The 25,419-nt window shown below is 46.1% G+C and overlaps 1 protein-coding gene across 1 annotated transcript; it reads right to left on the minus strand.

Annotated features, from left to right (window-relative positions):
- Positions 1-9,746: 9,746 nt before the first annotated feature.
- On the minus strand, positions 9,747-24,774 carry MRPL53 (mitochondrial ribosomal protein L53). Its single transcript, XM_073550598.1, has 3 exons — positions 24,537-24,774; positions 21,794-21,906; positions 9,747-10,014 (listed from the first exon to the last, which is right to left on the minus strand). The coding sequence occupies exons 1-3, from the start codon at positions 24,629-24,631 to the stop codon at positions 9,902-9,904; spliced, it is 321 nt and encodes a 106-aa protein (XP_073406699.1). The 5' UTR covers positions 24,632-24,774; the 3' UTR covers positions 9,747-9,901.
- Between the last annotated feature and the right edge of the window lie 645 nt (positions 24,775-25,419).

Raw genomic sequence — 25,419 nt, forward strand, 5'->3', positions numbered from 1 at the left:
CCAGCAGGAAGCTGACGACGAGAAATGGTCCATGACGTTCTCGCGCGATCAGCGATAACCAGCGGGGGAGCTGTCGGAGGTAAGTATCAGACATAGCGATATCGCTAGCAATATCGCTATAACGTCACAAAAACCAGTGACGTTATAGCGATATTGCTAGCGATATCGCTTAGTGTGACAGGCCCTTAAGAAGAAGGATGAGTACAACCTCAAGAACACCGTCCCAACCATAAAGCATGGTGGGGGAAATATCATACTTTGGGAGTATTTTTCTGCAAAGAGAACAGGATGACTACTCCGTATTGAAGGGAGGATGGATGGATCATATATCGAGACATTTTGGCCAACAACCTCCTTCCCTCAGTAAGAGCATTGAAGATGGGTCATGGCTGGGTCTTCCAGCATGACAATGAACTGAAACACACAGCCAGGGTAACTCAGGAGTTTCTCCGTAAGAACAATTTCAAGGTCCTGGAGTGGGCTAGCCAGTCTCCAGAATTTAACTCAATAGAAAATCTTTGGAGGAAGCTGAAACTCAATGTTGCCCAGTGACAGCCCTGAAACCTGAACGCTCTGGAGAAGATCTGTAAGGAGTGGGCCAAAATCCCTGCTGCAGAGTGTGCAACCTTGATCTAGAACTACAGGAAACATCTGAACTCTGATTGCAAACAAAGTTTTCTGTACTAAATGTTAAAGGGGCTATTCACTACGGAAAAACATACAGAGTATACTGCTCTACGTATCGGACTGGTGGAACCCCTGCAGTAGACTTCTGGGATCTCCAGAGCTCTTGGTTATCAGGCAAAGCTTGACTGTCTTCCAGAGGAACACTTGCTGCAGGAGTTGTAGTGAGCTCTTGTCGGGTCTCGTCCTCACGTGGCGGTAGTGGTACAAAACATCCATGGGATTACCATCTCTGTATGGCTGAGGACCCCCCGGTCCACCACTCATCATCGATTTCACTATCAGGCATGACAGATTCAGGAATTGGAGTAGCGCCTTCAGGCGGCAATGGCGCAGAACCTCAGACTGGCAGGGCCGCAGCATATTTCTGTGAAGCACCTTAGGGGCGGACGCCCCACTCTCAATGTGCACCTTGTAGACCGGGCCGTCAGCATACACTCGCTCAATTACTCTGTAAGGCTGTACTCTTCCCATCTCTCACTTAGTTTTCCCTTGGGGCGTTTCTCTCTAATACTCGTTCCCCGGGTTGGAGCGGTATCGCTTGAGTCGGTTTACGGCCCGTATGTTCTTTTTCCTGCAGCTGCTGACCCAACTGCCGTATCGTTGTATTCGTTGCCGATGCTCTTTTACCTATGAAGTGACAGTTCTCTCCATCAGCTCCTCTGGCTGTTCCAAATTCAGCTCAATGCTCTCTCGGCCAGCTCTTCCAAACAGCAGTAGATATGGGGTGCAACCCGTAGTGGAGTGGACCCGATTGTTGTAGGTCCAGACTAACTCTGGCAGGTGGTCTGGCCAGCATGCCTTTTTATCCTCCTCCAACGTACTCAGCATTTGACGTAGGGTTCAATTGAAGCGTTCACATGCTCCGTTACCTTGAGGATGGCAAGGGGTGGTCCATAACTGCTCGATGCCATACATATGATACGATACAGTTCTTTCATCACCTTGCCTTGGAAGCATGCGCCTTGGTCGGAGTGGATGTGCTTTGGGCACCCATACACCCAAATGAAGTCTTGACAAATGGCCCGCGCTGCCAACTCAGCAGTCTGATCTCTAGTCAGGGTGACTACTGCGAACTTGGAGAAATGATCGGTCATTACCAAACAGTACTATAGACCCCGGGCCGAGTGTCCAACGAGGAGGTAGTCGACCATCAAGACTTCTAGCGGTTCCTTAGTTTGTTTTGGTCTGGATGGGTGCCCATTGTTCGGTACTCTTAATGAGGTCGCATACTCGACATTTCCGGCAAACCTGTTCCACCGCATACTCCAACCGGGGGGAAGTACACGTACCGCTGTAACCTCGAGAAAAATTTGTCTCGAAGGTGTCCCGCGCTAGGAGTCTCGCCGTAGATCTCTTCCAGGAACTTAACCACCTCCTTCAGGGTACTACGGGTGAGTTCTGATTGTAGGCAGACATTTCTACGGGCTTCTCCCTCTAGCGCAGTCAAAGCGATGTCCACTTCAAGGTCTGGGCTGATGTTATTAATCTTCAGGGTGCTTTGCAGCCGGGACACCCAGTCGGACAGTGGCATATTATTGCTGTCAAACTTTGGTAGCACACTAAATATGGTGCCCATAGGGAGTGTCCTTGCAGGGGTTCCACCAATGCCCACAGCATCCCCACTAACATTAACATTCCCGCCGTTGCTGTCTGCTGCCTCCATCTTGGTGACAGTAACCCTGCTCGCAGCGCCACTTGCAGCGATGGCCGGGGAACCACCAAGGTGTAGGGAGATTACAGTACACAAGATGAGGTGCAAACAACAAAGGGCAAATTTATTGGAAAGCAAGGAATGAAGTGGATAAGGAAGGTACAAACAAGGGTATGCAGTGGCAAAAGATAATTTACAAGAGTTTGTATTCTTTAGCTGGGCCATCAGTGCTGGGTATTAATGCGAGAGACTCCCACAAGTTACTTGCATGTGTGACCCTGGCCAAACACTGATTGCTGTGATGGACAAGACAGAGATCTTTGCTGCTGTGCATTTACATCTGCACATTAGTCTCTGTCTCCTGGTCTGCAAAGATCTCTACAATGGCAAGGAGGGAATCAATACTTTACTAATCAAGACGCTTATAATAAAGAGATATGAGAAAAAACACAGCAGCACCTTGTGAATGCCAAGACATATGATGTCAATGGAAATAAAAATAAAAACTTCCAAACGCTCTGTGGACAGAGCGTTTGGAAGTTTTTATTTTTATTTCCATTGACATCATATGTCTTGGCATTCACAAGGTGCTGCTGTGTTTTTTCTCATATGTGTTTTGCAGTCACTGCAGCTTGCACGTGTTCACACTTGGAAGATGCTGGTCATGTTTTTTTGTTTAGCTTATAATAAAGAGGTCTAAGGGCTAAGGTTTCTCCTTGTGGAGAGTGACATACCAGCTCTGGCTTATCAAGGTAAGGCCTGTTTCACACATCAGTTTTTCTTGTCAGTGTAAATCCGCCAAAATAGCGGAAAACGGATCCGCAGGCGGACTAACAGGAACGGGTGTCACCGGAATGGCGGATGTACGGATCCGCCAATGGTTAAAATTTAAAGGAACCCTCGCAGAGAGCGTATCGGCGCGATATAGCAGAGTACCTGCATGTTGGAGCGGGGGTCCATGGCTGCGATATGAAGGCATCGCACGATGAAGTCGCGGGTGTACAGCAGTGAGGGCATCGCGCGATCATGGAAGAAGGCATCGCGCGATCATGGAAGAAGGCATCGCGTGATCATGGAAGAAGGCATCGCGTGATCATGGAAGAAGGCATCGCGCGATCATGGAAGAAGGCATCGCGCGATCATGGAAGAAGGCATCGCGCGATCATGGAAGAAGGTATCGCACGATCATGGAAGAAGGCATCGCGTGATCATGGAAGAAGGCATCGCGTGATCATGGAAGAAGGCATTGCGCGATCATGGAAGAAGGTATCGAGCGATGAGAGAGAGAATTTTCATCCAGCAGTGAGACTTGATTCAGGGTTAAAAGGGGAAAATGCGGATCCGGGCAGCAAAAAATCGTTGCATGGTCCGTTCGGTGATCTCAGTGGACGCCAACATTTTGGCGGATCCGCACAAATATGGACGCAACGGACGATCATCAGTCAAAATCCGCCGATAATGAAAGTCAATAGGGGAAAAAACGGATCCGCCAATAAAAATGGCGGATCCGTTTTTTTTTGGCAAATCGGCGGATCTTGACAAGATTGTGAAAAACTGAAGTGTGAAACAGGCCTTAGGAGGCGTTTTCGCCATGCAATGCTCCTCTGGGAAATTTAATAAGCAAAATTGCCTCTTCAGAGAGAAAGAGGACTTGAACTCTATAGCGCCACCTGTTGGTAGTAGCGATCCTACAAGTCACAATCAACCCTTTAACGAGTCTTGTAATATGACTTAGGATAAAAGCCAAATCAGAATCTCAATTTGCAGACACGTGTCTGAGATTCTGATTTGGCTTTTATGCTGTCATTTTACAAGACTCGTGAAAGGGAATCTGTCACCCCGTTTTTGCTCTATGAGCTGCGGTCACCGCCATCAGGGGCTTATCTACAGCATTCTGTAATGCTGTAGCTAAGCCCCCGATGTAACCTGAAAAACAAGCTAGATTATACTCACCGGGGGGCACGGTCCGGCGCCTCCCATCTTCTAGCGATGGCGTCCTCCTTCTTACTTCTGCCGCGGCTCCTGTGCAGGCGTACTATATCTGCCCAGTTGAGGGCAGAGTAAAGTACTGCAGTGTGCAGGAAAGGTAAGAGAGGTCCGGCGCCTGCGCACTGCAGAAGGAGGACGTCATCGCTATAAGATGGGAGGTGCCGGACCGGACCCCCGGGTGAGTATAATCTAACTTGTATGCTGTAGATAAGCCCCTGATGGCGGTGCCAGCAGCTCATAGATGTGACAGATTCCCTTTCAAGGGTTGATTGTGACTTGTAGGATCACTACTTCCAACAGGTGGCGCTATAGAGTTTAAGTCCTCTTTCTCTCTGAAGAGGCAATTTGCATATAATAAAGAGATAATGCACAATCATTCAACTTACTGATTCATACAATCAGAAAAAATACTCAAACACCTATGGAAGTATAGCTTGACCCCTTACACTGCAGGTGGCATATTACAGCTGTGTACAAATTGGAGGTGATATGAGCCATATAATGTATTAATCTATATTTGCTCCATGTTGGGGTACTGGTGATACAGATGATAAATTTGCCGGCTCCTTGCTTATGCAGCTCTGCATTCTATACTGTATATCCACAAACGCCAACAGCGACGCCTGCTGGTCACCGACACATCCTGCACCGCAGCGCCCGCTGTATAATGTGTGCAGCATTACCAGGTACATTGCTTCATTTCACAGCACTTTATTACATATTATTCTGAGATGACAGATTCCTGTGATGTCGGCCAATGCTTTTTGATATCTGTGACAATTAGATATAAGAAAGTACTAGAAAAAACTGAAGTGCAATAATTCTAGATAAAATAAAGTCTAAAATCCAATAATAAATAATAAAGTCCACACTGTTTATGAAACGTAAGTTCTTATTCCCGTCAGTGATTTTTCATAGATGCTCTCAGTGATCAGGGTGCTGGATCTGGCTTTCCTCCTTTTTTTTTTGATCCATGCTTCTGTTTTTCAATGGAATGAAGCGAGCGTGCGGGGACAAGGTGTTATCTGCGCATGCTCGGGTGCTAACCCGGAGTCTTCGGAGTGCTCGAAAAATACATCGGATTCCACATAGCTGTTCAACAGCTGCAACACAGGCAGGGATTGGCTGTTCCTGCTTGTTAGGCAATCCCTGGCTGTGTTGTGGCTGACGAACAGCCGTGTGGACTATGACATTTTTCGCGCACGCCGAAGACGCTGTTAGCGCCCGAGCATGCTCAGATAAGGTGCAATCCAAGCACGCTCGCTAATAGAAACGTGATAAGTGCATGTAAAATGGACCCGCACACAGTAAGAGAGTTTGGTTGTGAATTTCACTGCTCTCAGATTGGGAGACTCATGGGAGACAAGAAGGAGGCTTCCGGGGTTCTTCCAGATTGTGGGAAAGTCTTCACATCTTGGCCCCGAGAGCTGGAAATTCTAAAAGCCCTTAATACTTTAGATATATTTAGTTCTGTTTACAAACCCTGTGAGAACCCGTTGTACGGAGCGGCCGCAAATACCGAAACTCTGCGCTCTCTACATATTTACTTCCCCTAATCCCAATATCAGCAATGAGGTTACTCACACCTAGAAGCTGAGCCAGGCACACAGACACGCGGCACATCCTGCACATGGACGTATCGGCCCATCGCTTTCTTTTAGCTTTAGGGCTCGCTCACGCCGGCGTATACATCGGATAGCGCTCGGACCAATGCTGTACTATGGGGCAGTTTTTTCCTCATACAAATCATCCATGGGAAAAGAATCGCTGCATGCTGCGTAAATCAAAAACCCATACTCATACAAGTCTACGGGTGCGTGGAAAACATCAGACTGCATTCGAATGACATACGAGTGCAGTCTGATTTCCGTGGACTCACAGAATTGAGAAATCTTTTTCTCCATTTTCTCCTCACTTGAGCCATGATTCTCACACCCGAGAACATCGGCTCAAGCCATGCAGATTTTCTTATCAGAGTTTGATTGGAGTTTCAATAGCGTAATCAATCAGATTCTCTCACCGGAGAGACTTGAAGTCCTTGTGAGAGAAGCCTTATACAAGTGTATTCTTATTAACGGAGTATATGAGATGCCACATAAGGGCAATGGGATTGTCCACATCCGCCGCTCTCATCTCAGAGATGAAGAACCCATTTAGTAATTCTGTCTTCTCTTGATCCTCAGTAACTAACTCCTCGATCCCATTAGATTCAGCTCTTTAATAAACTAAATTTTTAAAAAAGTGACGGTGGTACCGAACAACATCTCACAAAGTTTTTAACTTTATTAAAGGCAAGAAATTCACAAAGCAATTTTTTGTTAAAAAAAGTGCTCCACATCATACGTGTCTGAGGCGGCCCCTGTGCCCGCGCGGCGTGTCTGAGGCGCCCCCTGTGCCCGCGCGGCGTGTCTGAGGCGCCCCCTGTGCCCGCGCGGCGTGTCTGAGGCGCCCCCTGTGCCCGCGCGGCGTGTCTGAGGCGCCCCCTGTGCCCGCGCGGCGTGTCTGAGGCGCACATTGTGCTTGCAGCACTTGTATAAGGGTGTGTGCACACGCTGCGGATTCTGCTGCGGTTCCGCAGCAGTTTTTGCTGCGGTGTACAGTACCATTATTCCCTATGAGAATAAAAAACCGCAGTGCAGACGGTGTGGATTTCCCCGCGCAGTTTTTCTGCGGTTTTGAAACCACAGAAAGAATTGACATGTCAATTCTTTCTGCGGAATCCGCAGCGGTTTGCCATCTCCTCCATTGTGGAGATGAAAAACCGCAGGGTAAAACCGCAGGTTAATCCGCAGATAAACTGCAGGGCAAAACCGCAGGCTAATCCGCAGGTCTTTTGACCTGCGGATTTTTCAAAATCCGCGCGGCCAAATCCGCACCCCATTCCGCAGCCTGGCAATGTCATGAGATCACTGAGGAACACAGCACTCGGAGTGGAGCTGGTCTGGGAGGAGAGTACACCTTTCTTTATTTTACTGGGCACATTATGGATGTTGAAAATAGACGCTCCAGTAGTGGACAACCTCTTTATTGCCAAACCTTGCACGGATTATCTCGATACCAATGCCTCGACATTTTTAGAAGAAAAATAAAAGTCAGATAATGCAGACAACTGACCATCGCCTTTCCATTCTGCCATAAGCACCTACCATTTGGCGGTCACCATACAAGTCTCTCTGTCCGCTGCCGTCTATTGAGCACAGGTGAATCCGCATGTGTTCATTGAACCGTGTGGAGTCACTGTGTCCAATACAGTGCATGGTTGAAATTTTCCTGCAGAGACTCGCGTCTCCACAAGAAAATAGACTGGCTACAGTCAGGAAAGACACACATGTCCGTCTCCGCCGGGAAGCTGGAGGCGTCTCTGGACGCATGGGATTTCTTGAAATCCCATCCACTATGCTGTAACATCTGGACGCTGCAGGTTGGATGCTGCACAAGTACGCAGTGTCCAACTCACAACGTTTTCAATCGTATACATCTACCCTTAAAGGAAACCGTCACTCAATTCATTTTGCTGAAACAATGGGGATAAATCATAGTCTGTATGCTCAATTACAACCGGGTGTGTTTTTGTCTGAAACTGGTCAGCGCTTCCGAGAAAACAATTTGGACAGGGGCCTTAGGCAGAGACCATGGACAGATCTCCCTGCAATCGTGCAGCCAGCCAATTACTCAGGCTGCCCATAGTCTGCTGCGGCACGACTCGAGTAAGAGGTTCCCTTTTATAGGTGCAGTAACAGCTTCCGGACCACCCATAAAGTTCAAAAGTCTGTTTCTGTCTCCATAGAGAATTCACAGATGACGTTACCGTCAGTACAGCCTCCACCGCTGTATACACAGCATTAACCCCTTACTGCCATCGGACGGTAGAGTGCATCAGCTGGCAGTATCCCCCGCTTTGATGTGGGCTCTGGCGTTGAGACCACCTCAAAGCCGGGACAAGTCAGCTGTTTTCAACAGCTGATATGTGCCCGCAATAGACGCAGGAGAAATTGCAATCTGCCCGCGGCTATTAACTAGTTAAATGCCGCTGACAAACTCTCACAACGGCATTTATCAAGCGCTTCCGGCTGTCGGGCCGGAACTACGAGCATCGTTGACCCCGGTCACATGATCAGGGGTCATCGGTTCACCACATTCAGAATTGCCCGATCTATCAATAAAAAAAAGAATTAACCCAATCACTAAATGGCATATCGGAAAAAAAAAAAATCAAAACAGAATTACTTTTTTTGGTTGCCGTGACATTGCATTAAAATGCAATAACGGGCGATCAAAAGATCGGATCTAAACCAGACTTCTTTCCTACTCATATCTCCTGAAACCAGCAAATAAAGAGAATACAACAGTGACATAAAAATGAAGCCTCGATAATCATGAAAAAAAAAAAACCACACGAAAACAAGAAAAAAATTTTTTTTTACAGTTCTTTGGACCACACGTATGGAAAAACCCAAAAATGTATTGGTCAGGAACGAGGGGTATATGACCCAGGCTTGAACATGCTAAAATATAATCATTTGGAAGTTTGAGAATTTAAGTGCATATACAGTATTTTTGTCTAAAAAAAAAAAACACTTTTACAGTAGGGTGTCATTAAAAGGAATCTGTCACCAGTTTTTGCTGTGGAATCTGCAAGCAACATGGTGTGGGGGTTGAGACCCTGAACCCAGCGATGTGTTATTTACTGGGCTGCTTGTAGTCATTTAAAATAAAATTTAAAAAAAAAAAGTGTTCTGTGCTACAGATCTAGCGGTTCTCTGAATGCGGAGTCCTGCATAACCCCGTCCACACCATTGACTGACACCTTTCAGTGTACACTGTGTATAGGCAAAAAGCTGTAAATCAGTGGTGGGGGCGGGTTATACAAAGCAGGAGGTCTACATGGCACAATTCAACTATTCCTCTAGAGATAATTTTCTGCTGATAAAATATTGATTTTATTCAAACTACATCAAGCAGCCCAGTAAGTGACATCATTAGAATCAGGGTCTCTGCCCCTACATTATGCTTGTCTTATAGCAAAAACCTGCTGACAGATTCCCCTTAAAAGAAAACTGCACCACTTGTCTTCTATTGCCTCTTGTGTTGCACTGAAAAATGCTGAATGAGTCAACTAAGAATCCTTCAGTGAGCTTGCTCTTATAAAGGTTATAAACTCCCCATTTCTGTTCTCCTGAGATCCTCTCAACTGATTTATGTGCACAAAGTTTGGCCCAATTTTCAGGTTCTGACTGTTCTGTGCAGATATACGAGTCTCTAGATGGAATAGAACAACAATAAAGAAACGTTTCTATATTTCCAATAAACCGACACATCTAAGCAGGAAGGATCCAAAGATAGAAACCCAAACTTCCGAACATTTGGAAATTGAAAGCATTAATGCCTGGCTGTGATAAACGACACAGTCTCCTCAATATTTACTTAGTATTTTTTTTTTTTTAATAAAGACACTCCAATCTAAGTACAGTATAAAGGTAAGAGGAGTCCTAGATGCTGGTTTGAGTCCAATACAAAATAAATAAATAATAGGAATGGCTCCTGTACATGCCGAGGACAGAGGAGGGCAGCCGCTTATTTCTTCTCCTTGGCCTGCTGGTCCTTAGCGGAGCAGATGGCGCTCAGTTTCAACAACATCTCCTTACAGGTCACGTTCTCAGATTTAATCACCAGCCGCTCACCGTCACCTGCAATGAAGAGACACATCAGTCAGGTTTTAGATATAGGATTTTACATAGGACCAACCTACATCGCATACAAAGCTAGATTTAAAGGGGTATTCCAATGTGGGGCAGCCTGGCTGTATCTGACTGACCGCTCCCCACAAGAGCTGGTTCAGCAGTGTGTGTGTATAGTGATCGAGAAGGCAAACACAGTAATAAAGCAGGTTTCCTTTTTTCTGAGGGGAGCCTGGCTGTGTCTGTCAGTCAGCTGTTCGATCAGGAATGCTGTACAGTCTCTTGGAAGCAGCTTTCTGCACTGACATTTTAGAACGTCACTGCAGAGTAAAGTGTGGACCACCTAGACCAGGGGTCCTCAAACTACGGTCCGCGGGCCACATGCGGCCCGCGAAGGACTTTTATCCGGCCCCTGGCCAGGCTGACATTAACCGCACTGATTGCACCGCCCTCACTGCCGTGGTGAACCAATCAGCGCTGCAGCCGTGATGAACCAATCAGCACTGCAGCTCACAAACACTGCCACCCCCCTGACACGCCCACTAAAGAACTAGACTGCAGAGTGCAAACTCGCGGGCGGGACGAGGCGCCGAGGAAAGGCGTTGTGAAGCCCTACTATGCAGCAGAGACCACACAGACGACGTGATTGTCATCACACCGCCTGCGCGGCCTGATGACGTCACGCCGCCTGTGCCGGAAGAAGACTGAGACGAGCGGGCACCTCTTCAGAACAGCGGGGGACATAGGTGAGTACTGTTTTTTTTTTTTCTTTTTAACTCCGGGTCCTATTGGGGACCTGTGCTACCTACTGGGGACCTGTGCTGCCTATTGGGGACCTGTATCTGCCTATTGGGAACTTGTACCTGCCTATTGGGAACTTGTACCTGCCTATTGGGAACATGTACCTGCCTATTGGGGACCTGGATCTGCCTATTGGGGACCTGGATCTGCCTATTGGGGACCTGGATCTGCCTATTGGGGACCTGTACCTGCCTATTGGGGACCTGTGCTGCTTACTGGGGACATTTACCTGCCTTTTAGGGACCAATGCTGCCTCTTGGGGATTCTTGCACCACACTAGTCTGAGCCTGAGGTAAAAGTGGAGTTCCACCAATATGGGCACTGGTGAGGCTGCATTGATGGGCGCTGATCAGGCTGCGCTGATGGGCGCTGATCAGGCCGCGCTGATGGGCGCTGATCAGGCCGCGCTGATGGGCGCTGATCAGGCCGCATTGATGGGCGCTGATCAGGCCGCATTGATGGGCGCTGATCAGGCCGCATTGATGGGCGCTGATCAGGCCGCATTGATGGGCGCTGATCAGGCCGCATTGATGGTCAGTGCAGTCTGTATGGGCAATTTTATTGCTGGTATATTGTTTTTGTAGCGCTGTATACATGTTGGTATTTTACTAATAGCAATTTTGAATCCCTAGGAAACAATGATATCAAGAAAGAGAAAAAATTGACTCGAAGTGTAGGATATTCAAAGAACCCAAAAGAATCGGTAAGTTTGATGATTTAACTTTACTTCTTCATTTTTAATATTGTATTTGTTCCTATTTTGTTTTATGATTTCTAAATAAGATATGTGCAGTGTGCATATGAATTTGGTGCTAATTTTTTTTAAACTATATTCCGGCCCACCAATGGTCCGAGAGACCGTGATCTGGCCCCCTGTTTAAAAAGTTTGAGGACCCCTGTCCTAGACATTAATAGTCTATGGTGCTATAGAAGTAGTTAAAAAAAAGCCTGGAGAAAAGTGAAGGTCACTTCTCTGAAGGAGATCCTGATGGAATCTGCTCCAAACTAGCACTGAATGCAAAAACACTTCAGAAAGAAAATCTGTTCCAAAACTATTTAAAGAGAGACCTTTCATTGGATTTTCTCATCTAAACGGAGTACTTTCTCCATCTAGTGCTGCTCCACTGATTTTGGGACAGATTTTCTCTTTGCCCACTGCTCCATAGTTATGCTCCTCCTGGTCATAAAGATGCAAATTGTCCCACCAACTAACTGGTTGTCTAGCGCACAACTTCTCTGTGGGCTTTTGTTTTTTCTTCTCTGTGACAGAAGTTATGAGCAAAGCGCGCAGTGTCTTTAACCCCTTAAGCCCCAAGGGTGGTTTGCACGTTTATGACCAGGCCGATTTTTACAATTCTGACCACTGTCCCTTTATGAGGTAATAACTCTGAAACGCTTCCATGGATACCGGTGATTCTGACATTGTTTTCGCGTGACATATTGTACTTCATGTTAGTGGTAAAATTTCATTCAAATAACTTGCGTTTATTTGTGAAAAAAACGGAAATTTGGCGAAAATTTCGCAATTTTCCAACTTTGAATTTTTATGCCCTTAAATCACAGAGATATAGCACACAAAAAACTTGATAACTAACATTTCCCACATGTTTACTTTACATCAGCACAATTTTGAAACCAAATTTTTTTTTTGTTAGGAAGTTATAAGGGTTAAAAGTTGACCAGCGATTTCTCATTTTTGCAACACCATTTTATTTTTACGGACCACATCACATTTGAAGCCACTATGAGGGGTCTATATGATAGAAAATACACAAAAGTGACACCATTCTAAAAACTGCACCCCTTAAGGTGCTCAAAACCACATTCAAGAAGTTTATTAACCCTTTAGGTGCGTCACAGGAATTTTTTGAATATTTTAAAAAAAATGAACATTTAACTTTTTTTCACTAAAAAAATACTTCAGGTTCAATTTTTTTTAATTTACCAAGGGTAACAGGAGAAATTAGACTGCAAAAGTTATTGTACAATTTGTCCTGAGTACGCGGATACCTGATATGTGGGGGGGAACCACTGTTTCGGCGCATGGCAGAGCTCAGAAGGGAAGGAGCGCCGTTTGACTTTTTCAATGCAAAATTGGCTGGAATTCAGATCGGACGCCATGTCGTGTTTGGAGAGCCCCTGATGTACCTAAACAGTGGAAACCCCCCCAAATGACCCCATTTTGGAAACTAGACCCCCCAAGGAACTTATCTAGATATGTGGTGAGAACTTTGAACCCACAAGGGCTTCACAGAAGTTTATAACGTACAGCGGTACAATTAAAAAATCATATTTTTTCCACAAAAATGATCTTTTCACCCCCAATTTTTATTTTTCCAAGGGTAATAGGTCCCTAAAAGTTATTGAGCAATTTGTCCTGAGTGCGCTGATACCCCATATGTGGGTGTAAATGACTATTTGGGCGCATGGCAGAGCTCGGAAGGGAAGCAGCGCCATTTGACGTTTTTGGCTGGAATTGAGATCGGACACCATGTCGCGTTTGGAAAGCCCCTGATGTACCAAAACAGTAGAAACCCCCCACAAATGACACCATTTTGGAAACTAGACCCCCCCAAGGAACTTATCTAGATGTGTGGTGAGCACTTTGAACCCCCCAGTGCTTCACAGAAGTTTATAATGCCCGTGCGTGAAAATACAAAAATCGTATTTTTTCCACAAACATGATCTTTTAGTCACCAATTTTGTTCATTTTCCCAAGGGTACAAGGAGAAATTGGACCCCAAAAGTTGTTGTCCAATTTGTCCTGAGTACGCTGACACCCCATATGTGGGAGAAAACTACTGTATGGGCACACGTCGGGGCTCGGAAGGGAAGTATTGACGTTTTGGAATGCAGACTTTGATGGAATGGTCTGCGGGTGTCATGTTGCCTTTGGAGAGCCCCTAATGTACCTAAACAGTAGAAACCCCCCACAAATGACCCCATTTTGGAAACTAGACCCCCTAAGGAACTTATCTAGATGTGTGGTGAGAACTTTGAACCCCCAAGGGCTTCACAGAAGTATATAATGCCCAGGCATGAAAATAAAAAAATCGTATTTTTTCCACAAACATGATCAATTAGTCTCCAATTTTTTTATTTTCCCAAGGGTAACAGGAGAAATTGGACCCCCAAAAGTTGTTGTCCAATTTGTCCTGAGTATGCTGATACCTCATATGTGGGAGAAAACTACTGTATGGGCACACGTCAGGGCTCGGAAGGGAAGTAGTGACGTTTTGGAATGCAGACTTTGATGGATTGGTCTGCGGGTGTCATGTTGCCATTGGAGAGCCCCTGATGTACCTAAACTATTGAAACTCCCCACAAGTGACCCCATTTTGGAAACTAGACCCCCCACGGAACTTATCTAGATGTGTGGTGAGCACTTTGAACCCCCAAGTGCTTCACAGAAGTTTATAACGCCTGGGCGTGAAAATAAAAAAATCATTTTTTTCCACAAAAAAAATATTTTTGCCCCAATTTTTTATTTTCCTAAGGGTAACAGGAGAAATTGGACCCCAAAAGTTGTTTTGCAATTTGTCCTGAGTATGCTGATACCCTATATGTGGGGGTAAAACACTGTTTGGGCGCATGGCAGAGCTTGGAAGGGAAGGAGCACCATTTGACTTTTTCAACGCAGAATTGGCTGGAATTGAGATAAGACGCCATGTTGCATTTGGAGAGCCCCTGATGTGCCCAAACAGTGGAAACCCCCCAATTATAACTCCAACCCTAACCCCAACACACCCCTAACCCTAACCTGAGCCCTAACCCTAGCCCTAACCCTAATGGGAAAATGGAAATAAATACTTTTTTTAATTTTATTATTTTTCCCTAACTAAGGGGGTGATAACGGGGGGTTTGATTTACTATTTATGGCGGTTTTTATGTTTGGCGGCTGTCGCACGCTAAAAGACGCTTTTTATTGTAAAAATAGTTTTTGCATCACCACATATTGAGAGCTATAATTTTTCCATATTTTGACCCACCGAGTCATGTGAGGTCTTATTCTTTGCAGGACGATTTGACGATTTTATCGGTACCATTTTCGGGCACGTGACATTTTTTGATCGCTTTTTATTCCGATTTTTGGGATGCAGAATGAACAAAAACCAGCGTTTCATGAATTTCTTTTGGGGTGGTGCGTTTACACCGTTCCGCGTGCGGTAAAATTGATAAAGCAGTTTTATTCTTCGGGTCAGTACGGTTACAGCGATACCTCATTTAGGTCTTTTTTTATGTTTTGTCGGTTTTTTGCAATGAAAACAATTTTATATAAAAAATAATTATTTTTGCATCGCTTTATTCTGCGAGCTATAGCTTTTTTATTTTTTTGCGGATGATGCTGTATGGCAGCTCGTTTATTGCGGGACAAGATGACGTTTTCAGCGGTACCATGGATATTTATATTCGTCTTTTTGATCGCGCGTTATTGCACTTTTTGTTCGGTGGTATGATAATAAATCATTATTTTTTGCTTCGTTTTTTATTTTTATTTTTTAAGGGGTTCGCTAAAGGGGTTAACTAATGGGACAGTTTTATAGGGCGTGTCGCTACGGACGCGGCGATACCAAATGTATACTTTTATTGTTTTTTTTTTATTTTCAAAAAATGAATTTATTGGGGAATATTTTTTTTTTTTTTTTTACTAATTTATTTAGCGATTTTTTCAAAATTATTTTTACACTTTTTTTTTTTTTTTAACTTTATTACATAGCCCCAGGTGGGACATCACTGTCCTGTGACAGATCGCTGATCTGTCACATCACAGATCACTGTGACAGATCAGCAATCTGTCACAGGCAGTGCAAAAGGCTTCCTCATGCCTGCGCTTTGCAGGCAGTGAGGAAGTCAGCTCCCTACAGGCCCCCGTCGCCATCTTGGATCCGGGGGCCTGTAGGGAAAGAGCCCCCCGCCGCAGCGCTGCACATTGCGCTGCCGTGGGGGGCTCAGGGAAGCACGGATGCCGATGCTTCCCTTTAACCCCCGGTACACCGCGATCGTGTTTGATCGCGGTGTCCAAGGAGTTAACGTGTCGGCGGCGGTCCGTGACCGCCCCTGACACATTGTGCCGGGTGTCAGCTGTGATAATCAGTTGACACCCGGCCGCGATCAGCGGCGCTCACCATGTGGGCGCCGCTGATCGCATTAGACGTACTATCCCGTCCTTGGGAATTAAGTCCCAGGGCACATGGACGGGATAGTACGTCTCATGGCAGAAAGGGGTTAAGGGGAAATTTGCAACTTTATTAGGGTGTGTAAACAACTGTTTTTCGGAGACATATCCGATTTCGATCAAAGTGTTGGATGAAGATTGTCTATAGGTTCATGGAAAAAAAAAATCAGACCGCACTCAGATGAGATTTGAGTGTGGTCGGATTTTCATGAGCTGACAGAATGGAGAAACTTTTTTTTTTTCTCTCCACGTCCATGAAAAACTGGCCGAACTCTTTCTCGGAAGGTGAACTCTTCCAGAATGAGTAAAGCAGCATTCACTTTGAATGATAAACGGTCCTCTTTAAAACTGCTTCAGTAAAAGGAAAACGCCAAAAACAGAACATCTCCAGCAATGGCTTCCACGTTTTGTGTGAATATAGCCCAATATGGATACACCTAAATAAAACGGGAATGGTTGGTGATATCATCTTCCTGTTTGTGGCCATTAGTATACGGGAGGGGGGAAACTTTTTTGGTGACCATGGCGGCCATTTTGAATTCGGCCATTTTGGATCCAACGAGAAGAGGGTCATGTGACACATCAAACTTATTGCGAATTTCACAAGAGAAACAATGGTGTGCTTGGTTTTAACGTATCTTTTTTCTTTCATGAGTTATTTACAAGTTTATGACCACTTATAAAATGTGTTCAAAGTGCTGCCCATTGTGTTGGATTGTCAATGCAGCCCTCTTCTCCCACTCTTGACACACTGATAGCAACACCGCAGAAGAAATGCTAGCCTAAGGTGGTCAGATTCCTTGTAGGAATGCTCGGACTTGACACCCATAATGTGGTGGTGCTCCATCTTACTGGAAAAACTCAGGGAGCGTGCCATCTTCAGTGCATAAAGGGGGCAACACATCATCATGAGCAATTTCAGATATCCAGTGGCATTGAGGTTTCCATTGATGAAGAATGGCCCCACTATCTTTGTACCCCATATACCACACCATACCATCAATTATGGGTGTCAGGTCCGAGCATTCCTACATGAACAGTTTCCTCGCAAGTGGATTGGTCGTCGTGGCCAGTTGAATGGCCACCAAGGTCTCCCAATCTGACTCCCTTAGACTTTCATCTTTGAGGTCATCTGAAGGCAATTGTCTATGCTGTGAAGATACGAGATGTGCAGCATCTGAAACAACGGATACTGGAAGCCTGGGCTATGATTTCTTCTGTGGTGTTGCTATCAGTGTGTCAAGAGCGGGAGAAGAGGGCTGCATTGACAATCCAACACAATGGGCAGCATTCTGAACACATTTTATAAGGGGTCATAAACTTGCAAATAACTCATTAAAGAATAAAGTTACGTTAAAACCAAGCACACCATTGTTTTTCTTGTGAAATTCGCAATAAACTTGATGTGTCACATGATCCTCTTCCCATTGGAAAAATTAAATTTGGATCCAAAATGGCCGACTTCAAAATGGCCACCATGGTCATCACCCATCTTGAAAAGTTTCCCCCCTCCCATATACTAATGGGCCACAAACAGGAAGTTGATATCACCAACCATTCCCATTTTATTTAGGTGTATCCATATAAATGGCCCACCCTGTAGAATTAATAATAATAATAATAATAATAATCTTTATTTATATAGCGCCAACATATTCCGCAGCGCTTTACAGTTGAACAGTTTCAAACACAACAGTCATAAGTAACAACGTTAACAATACAATAATTAAAGCGAAATAAGACGACCCTGCTCGTGGAGCTTACAATCTACAATGAGGTGGGGGGGATACAAAGCACAGGTTTGTATTTACAATGATGTATTTACAATGACGGTCCAGCCATCTTCAGGGGGTGGGGGTTAGATGGAGATAGTGAATGGGCTACACACACACAAACATGACTTTGATTACTGAATGTGATAGGCCGCTCTGAACAAATGTGTTTTGAGCGAGCGCCTAAAACTATGCAAATTGTGGATGGTCCTAATATTTTGGGGTAGAGCATTCCAGAGGATTGGCGCAGCACGGGAGAAGTCTTGGAGTCGGGAGTGGGAGGTACGGATTAGGGCAGAGGTTAGTCGAAAGTCATTTGCAGAGCGCAGCGGTCGGTTAGGCCGATAGACAGAAATGAGGGAGGAGATGTAAGGGGGTGCCGCACTGTGGAGAGCTTTGTGGGTGAGAACAAGTACTTTGAATTGTACCCTGTAATGAATTGGCAGCCAGTGTAACGACTGGCGAAGAGCGGACGCGTCTGAGAAACGATTAGCCAGATGGACAACCCTGGCTGCTGCATTAAGGATAGACTGGAGAGAGGAGAGTCGAGTGAGAGGGAGGCCAATTAATAGAGCATTACAGTAGTCTAGGCGGGAGTGGATCAGGGCGACAGTGAGAGTTTTTGTTGTTTCCATGGTGAGAAAAGGGCAGAATCTAGAGATGTTCTTTAGGTGTAAGCGGCATGAGCGGGCAAGAGATTGTATATGGGAGGTGAAGGAGAGATCGGAGTCGAACATAACACCCAGACAGCGCACCTGCTGTCGGGGTGTTATTATGGTGCCACACACAGAGAGGGAAATGTCAGATTTAGGGAGGTTAGTAGATGGTGGGAGCAGAAGAAGTTCAGTTTTGGAGAGGTTGAGTTTCAGATAGAGAGCAGACATGATGTTGGAGACTGCAGACAGACAGTCAGTGGCGTTCTGTAGTACAGCGGAGGTAAGGTCAGGGGATGATGTGTACAGTTGTGTGTCATCAGTATAAAGATGGTACTGAAAGCCAAATCTGCTGATGGTCTGTCCAATTGGGGCTGTATAGAGAGAGAAGAGAAGGGGGCCAAGGACTGAGCCCTGAGGTACCCCAACAGTGAGAAGAAGAGGAGATGAAGTGGAGCCAGAAAACAGAACACTGAAGGAGCGGTCGGAAAGATAGGAGGAGAACCAGGAAAGAGCAGTGTCCTTAATGCCTAGTGACTGGAGCCTAGAGAGTAGGAGAGGATGGTCAACAGTGTCGAAAGCTGCAGAAAGGTCGAGAAGAATGAGCAGAGAATGGTCACCATTACGTTTTGCTGTCAGAAGGTCATTGGTCACTTTGATGAGTGCAGTTTCTGTCGAATGTAGGGGGCGGAAACCGGACTGTGAAGGGTCTAGGAGGGAGTGAGTGGAGAGGTAACGGGTAAGGCGTGAGTATATCAGGCGCTCCAAGAGTTTAGAGATGAAGGGGAGATTGGAGACTGGTCTGTAGTTGTTTGTGCAGGATGGGTCAAGGGTGGGTTTCTTTAGTAATGGAGTAATGATAGAGTGTTTGAAGGAGGAGGGGAAAATGCCAGAGGAGAGGGAGAGATTAAAGATTGTAGTTAGGTGAGTTGTGACGACTGGGGAGAGAGACTGGAGGAGATGTGAGGGAATGGGGTCGGTTGTGCATGTAGTTGGACGAGAAGAGGAGAGGAGCCTGGAGACTTCTTCTTCTGTGATGGGAGCAAATGTGGAGAGTGAGCCAGGGGAAATGCAGGGAGGGATGGGAGTCACTGAACTTGGTGATTGGGAGCGGATTTCCTGACGGATATTGTCTATTTTCTCTATAAAGTGGGAGGCCAGGTCATCAGCGCAAATGTCTGTGATAGGGGCTTGTGCTTTTGGCCTGAGGAGGGAGTGAAAGGTGTCAAAAAGTTTCTTGGGGTTGTTGGATAGTGAGGAGATCAGGGTGGTGAAGTAGGTCTGTTTGGCGAGGTGAAGGGCAGAGTTATATGTCCTTAACATAAATTTGAAGTGTATGAAGTCTTCTGGTGTGTGTGTTTTCCTCCATAAGCGTTCAGCACACCTAGAGCATCGCTGGAGAAATCGGGTTTGCGATGTGAGCCAGGGCTGTTTCACTCTGTGTTTGGAGGTTCTGAGGGTGAGGGGAGCTACTTGGTCAAGGGTGCTTCTAAGAGTGTCATTGAAGTGATGTACAGCCAGATCAGGACAGGACAAAGAAGAGATTGGGGACAATGATGAGTGTAGGGAGTCTGAAAGTGTATGAGGGTTAATGGCTTGTAGATTTCTGACTGAATGGTAGGTAGGAGGGTGCTGGGGTGAGCGAGTATTTGTGAGTGTAAAGGAGAGAATGTTGTGGTCAGAGAGGGGAAGCGGTGAGTTATCTAGGTAGGAGATTGAGCAGAGCCGGGCGAAAACCAGGTCCAGGGTGTTACCGTCTTTGTGTGTTTCAGAGGTTGAAAGCTGAGAGAAGCCTAGAGAAGTGGTTAGTGATAGAAGCTGGGATGCAGATGTGGAAGTGGGGCTGTTAATGGGGATGTTGAAGTCTCCCAGGATAAGGGTTGGTAGTTCTGAGGACATGAAGTGCGGCAGCCAGGCAGAGAAATGATCCAGGAAGTGGGTGGGTGAGCCTGGGGGCCGGTATATGACCGCTACTCTGAGGGAGAGGGGACGAAAGAGCCTGATGGTGTGGACTTCAAAAGAAGGGAATGAGAGTGATGGAACTGAGGGGATGACCTGGAAAGTGCATTGTGGGGACAGGAGTATGCCGACTCCACCACCAGGTCTATTTGTCGGTCTCGGGGAATGGGAGAATTGTAAGCCACCATGGGAAATGGCAGCAGGAGAGACCGTGTCAGAATCCTGAATCCAGGTTTCCGTGAGGGCCAACAAATTCAGAGAGTTTTTCAGAAAGTAATTGTGTAGGAAAGGAAGCTTGTTGCATACAGACCGTGGATTCCAAAGGGCACAATTGAAAGAAGGAGATGAAGGAGTGCAAGTGATATTAGTAAGATTATTAAGGTTTCGATGTGAGGTAGGGTAGGGGTTGAGGTTGGGGGATGGTGGCCCGGGGTTGTGGGAGATGTCCCCTGAAATCAGTAGGAGCAGGAAGATAAAGAGCAAGTAGTTTTTGGAATTGTATGAAGATTTTATGTGCAGTGTGTTTGGGCAAGATGGGCTGAGGCTTTTTAAGAAGGTGAGAAGTGCATGGGAGCTGTACATGGGAGAAGCAAAGAGAGAGGAGCTGATGTATATGAGTCGTGATGGAGGGGGGATTGGTCGGTGAAAGTGGATTGCAAGAGAACATAGGAGGATAGGAATAAAGCACATGGTTAAAAGGGACAGCAGAGTGAGGGTTACCTGACTCCTGTCCTGACTAACTGCCATGTAATAACTGCTGTATCCCGACACTTATCTTCGTGACGCTTTGCTTCTGTGATGCATGCACCCCCACATGCGTGCACCCCTATGGATGGTTCTAAATTTATAGTCCAGACTGCAGGGTCTGAAGAGATGGATTGTGGGAACTGGTTGAGGATAATTTGGCAGCTGGGGTCAGCACACCAGGGTTTTTTTTTTGTTTTTTGGGGATGATCAAAGACATTCAGCCTGGCAACATCTATTTTAACACCTCCACCAGATAAGATCTACACTGATCCCAGTCATGGAAATGCAACAGTGAGTTTTAAGTACAATGCACCAAATGATTTATAACAAAGAATTAGCAGACACATTAAACTATGTTTCTAGATGGTAAAGCAGCAGATGACACAGCAGACAGCAAGCAGAGGGAATTTTTACCATTAGAGTCTATTGCAGCAGATGAGACAGCAATCAGAGGTGGGAAGTTGTACCATTTGAATATGTTGCAGAAGACAGCAAGCAGAGGGAATTTTTACCATTAGAGTCTATTGCAGCAGATGAGACAGCAATCAGAGGTGGGAAGTTGTACCATTTGAATATGTTGCAGAAGACAGCAAGCAGAGAGAATTGATAATTAGTGTTTTTTCTTGTTGTAATGAGCTTTCAGATAAACCCACGACACTTCTCCCAGGAGAGGAACTTACCAAACAAAATGTCTACTATGGGCTCGGAGTTGTCGTGTCTCACATCAACATCTATTTTACAATTTGCATTGGTGGTGCGGATTTTTTTGATGTTGATAACTTCCAAAAATTCTCTGCAAAAGAAACAAGACATAGACAAATATATCAGGCAGCATCAAACTACATAAATCAGGGCATTAACAGCCATGTCATTCCATATGGCCACGTCTACACTATGCAGATTTCTGCCATGACCCGAGATCTGATGGGAAATCAATGACAAAAAATGCTTAGTGTGGGTACGATGATCATAGCATGTCCTGAGATCACATAGTATGCTCAGAACAGGAAAAAAAACGCTTCCCCTCTCCTGGGCTGGCATCTCTCTTCCCCCACACTGCTGCATCACCTGCCAGTCTGCTGGTACCAACATCCAGGGGACAAGGGGTGTGAGGGGGCGATCATGCTGACGGGGGCGGCGAGCGGGCGATCAGACTGACGGGGGGGGCGAGCGGGCGATCAGACTGACGGGGGGGCGAGCGGGTGATCAGACTGACGGGGGGGGCGAGCGGGTGATCAGACTGACGGGGGGGGGGGGGGCGAGCGGGCGATCAGACTGACGGGGGGGGCGAGCGGGCGATCAGACAGCACAGGCCCATCTTCCAAAGAAGAAAAAAAAGAAAACAAGCTTTGGAGAAATTGCTGTTACCCAGAAAGAGTTAATCATAGAAAAAGAGAAACAGCCGCACTCAAGTTTGTGATTTTTCTTACGCAAGAAGAGAGAAATTTATTGAAGTCACTACAGCAACGAAACAGTAACGAGGTAACGTTTCAACCCAATTTGGGGTCGTTATCAAACCTCACTGCAAGAAACAAATATACAAAAAGTTAATATGTAGTCACATACAAAGAAATAGACCAAGTCATTTTTACAAATAAGGATAAAAAGATTTTTGAATTTTGGTGTTGTACAGATAAATACATTTGTGAGATTAAAATGGAGATAAAGTATAACTGCCCATGTGTCTGATGTTATGTAGGCACAGAGCATGAAGTTATAATGCAGAGTATACAATCACAGACAGAGAAGAAGCAGTGGACATCATAAGCTCAGATGCCAGATCACTGATGTTACTTGTGGGGTAGTGCGAACATGGAGACCGACCGTACACAGGAAGAATGGCCGAGGAAATGAGCCAGGACAAGAGTGGCAGAGGTCCCAGCTGGGGCTGGAGGGAGAAAGTGAGGCATGGTAATGTATAGAGGTACCTGGATGGGATCATGCAGACCTACAAACTGTGCAGAGTGAGAGGTCCCAGCTGGGGCTGTAGGGAGAAAGGGAGGCATAGTAAAATATAGGGCTGTAATAGCTGGATAGTAGCTGAATGGAATAATGCAGACCTTAAATCAGTGCAGAGCAATTGCCATCTGTGGTGGTATGTGGACACATTGGTGGCAGTGTGGGTTAAGTAGCCAGGGGACCGGATGCAAGAGTGAGACAGAGGGTTGGCAGGAGGGCGCGTGCGCATTGTATGTTTTATCAATGGCGAAAACGAGGCTTGAGGCGCACGGAATAGAAAAGGCCGCAGGCGCATGCGCAGTAGAAGGAGCGCAGAGTGAGCGATGACTAGAGTGAAGTTGCTGTAGGTGGTTATGCGGCGTGCGCGCGCCAAAGTTTGTTTAAGGGGCCAAAATGCAAGTAACGATGACGGAAGAGTGTTTAAGCAAGGGGATTAAACAGAAGAGGAAGGAAGGGAACGAGATAATGAAAAAAGGATGAAGAATAAAACGAAAAAAATGAAAAGAAAAAATGAAAATTGAAAAAAAATAAAATAAGGTGACTGATTTTTTGTGACTGCTCTGCACAGTTTGTAGGTCTGCATGATCCCATCCAGGTCCCTCTATACATTACCATGCCTCCCGTTCTCCCTCCAGCCCCAGCTGGGACCTCGGCCCCTCTTGTCCTGGCTCATGTCCTCGGCCATTCTTCCTGTGTACGGTCGGTCTCCATGTTCGCACTCCCCCACAAGTAACAGCAGCGATTTGGCACCTGAGCTTATGATGTCCGCTGCTTCTTCTGTGATTGTATCCTCTGCATTGGTTTAGAATTCACTTGTAATAAGCCTGATGAAGGGGCCCTGAGCCCTGAAAGCTTGCAAATATCATTTCTCTGGTTAGCCAATAAAGGGATCACTCCTGGAATACTTTTCTCAATTTTTTTGGGAGACATAAGTATTTACATCTATTTTGCTGGCTAACACGGTACCACAATTTTATTTTGTATTGTACATATACTCTGCATTATAACTTCATGCCCTACATAACGTCAGACACAGGGGCAGTTATACTTTAGCTCAGAAATGTATATATCTGTACCGCACCAAAATTCAGAGATCTTTTTATCTGTCTTTGTAATGTGGAGGGGTTTCTTGGTGTGTTTCTTTGTGACTCCATATGAATTCCTTGTATCTTTGGTTCTTGCAGTGAGCTCTGATAAAGACCCCTAATTGGGTGGAAACGTCACCTCCTTACACTCGCTCCTTGCTGCTGCGGTGACTTCAATAAAGGTCTCTCTTCTTGCAGAAGAAAAATCACCATCTTGGCGTCTTGAGTGCGGCTGCGTCTCTCCCTCTGGCCGGGGTCAGACAGCGCCTTCCCTGTACTCCGCGGAGTGCGCGTCAGTTATTGCTACAGAATGACAGCTGGAAAGTGACAAGACCCCAAATCCAGCGGCGCTGCCCCCTGCACACAGCCCCGGCCTCACCTGGTGGACTGCACGTTGGGCCGGAGGGGACACAGGCGGACACTGATGCTCCGCACCGACTTCAGCACCACGTTCATACCCTTGGCGGCCGCCATAGCTGCAGAGTGAGTACGGGGCCGCCGAGCTGCAGACTACAAATCCCAGAATTCCCCGCTCATGCCCGTAGAGGAACCTGCTCGGCAGTGAGGCATGCTGGGAAGTGTAGTCTGTGGGGCAGTGGATGAGGAGGGGGCATGGCTGGAGGTGGAAGTGCAGCGTCCTGCCCCATAGATTAGACATGCTGCGGGGTCTCTCGGTCATGTGACCACGGCGTGTGTGCGCAGTAATAATCCGCACCTGTGTGACCTGCGGCAGAGCAGCAGGATGTCCCTGCGTGTTCGCGGTCCTCCCTCAGTCGGTGGGGTGTGTACATATTATACATATATGACAGATGGATGATAGAGGTTTTTCTGAAATGCAGGAATTTGGGCCTAAAAGCATTTTTGTAATCGGGCTCCATTAATAATTTTGCGCTGGTTCACAAGATGTTTTGGGTTCACCTTGCAAACCTGTCACATTTTCCCCTCTATTGAGCTGGGTGAGGGCTGTGTTGTTATTGGAATCCCACATAGGACTTTTATTATTATTACTGTTTCTTTGTTCTTCATTCCATTGTTCCAGTGGTGGATAAGTGAGGGCTGATTTGAGATTTAACACTTGTTTTTATATCTATATGTGCACACGTTGTGGAGTCGCTGCGGATCCTCAAGAGATTTACAGTACAATGCTATTCTATGGAAAAAACCCCGCTGTGCACAGGCTGCGGAAAAATCCACCGGCAAACGCTGCGTTTTTGTTTCCGCAGCCTGTCAATTCTTTCTGCGAATTCCGCAGCGTTTTTACA

Source organism: Dendrobates tinctorius, unplaced genomic scaffold (assembly GCF_039654945.1).
Source record: "Dendrobates tinctorius isolate UK_male_01 unplaced genomic scaffold, ASM3965494v1 ptg000165l, whole genome shotgun sequence".
Classification (NCBI taxonomy): Eukaryota; Metazoa; Chordata; class Amphibia; order Anura; family Dendrobatidae; genus Dendrobates; species Dendrobates tinctorius.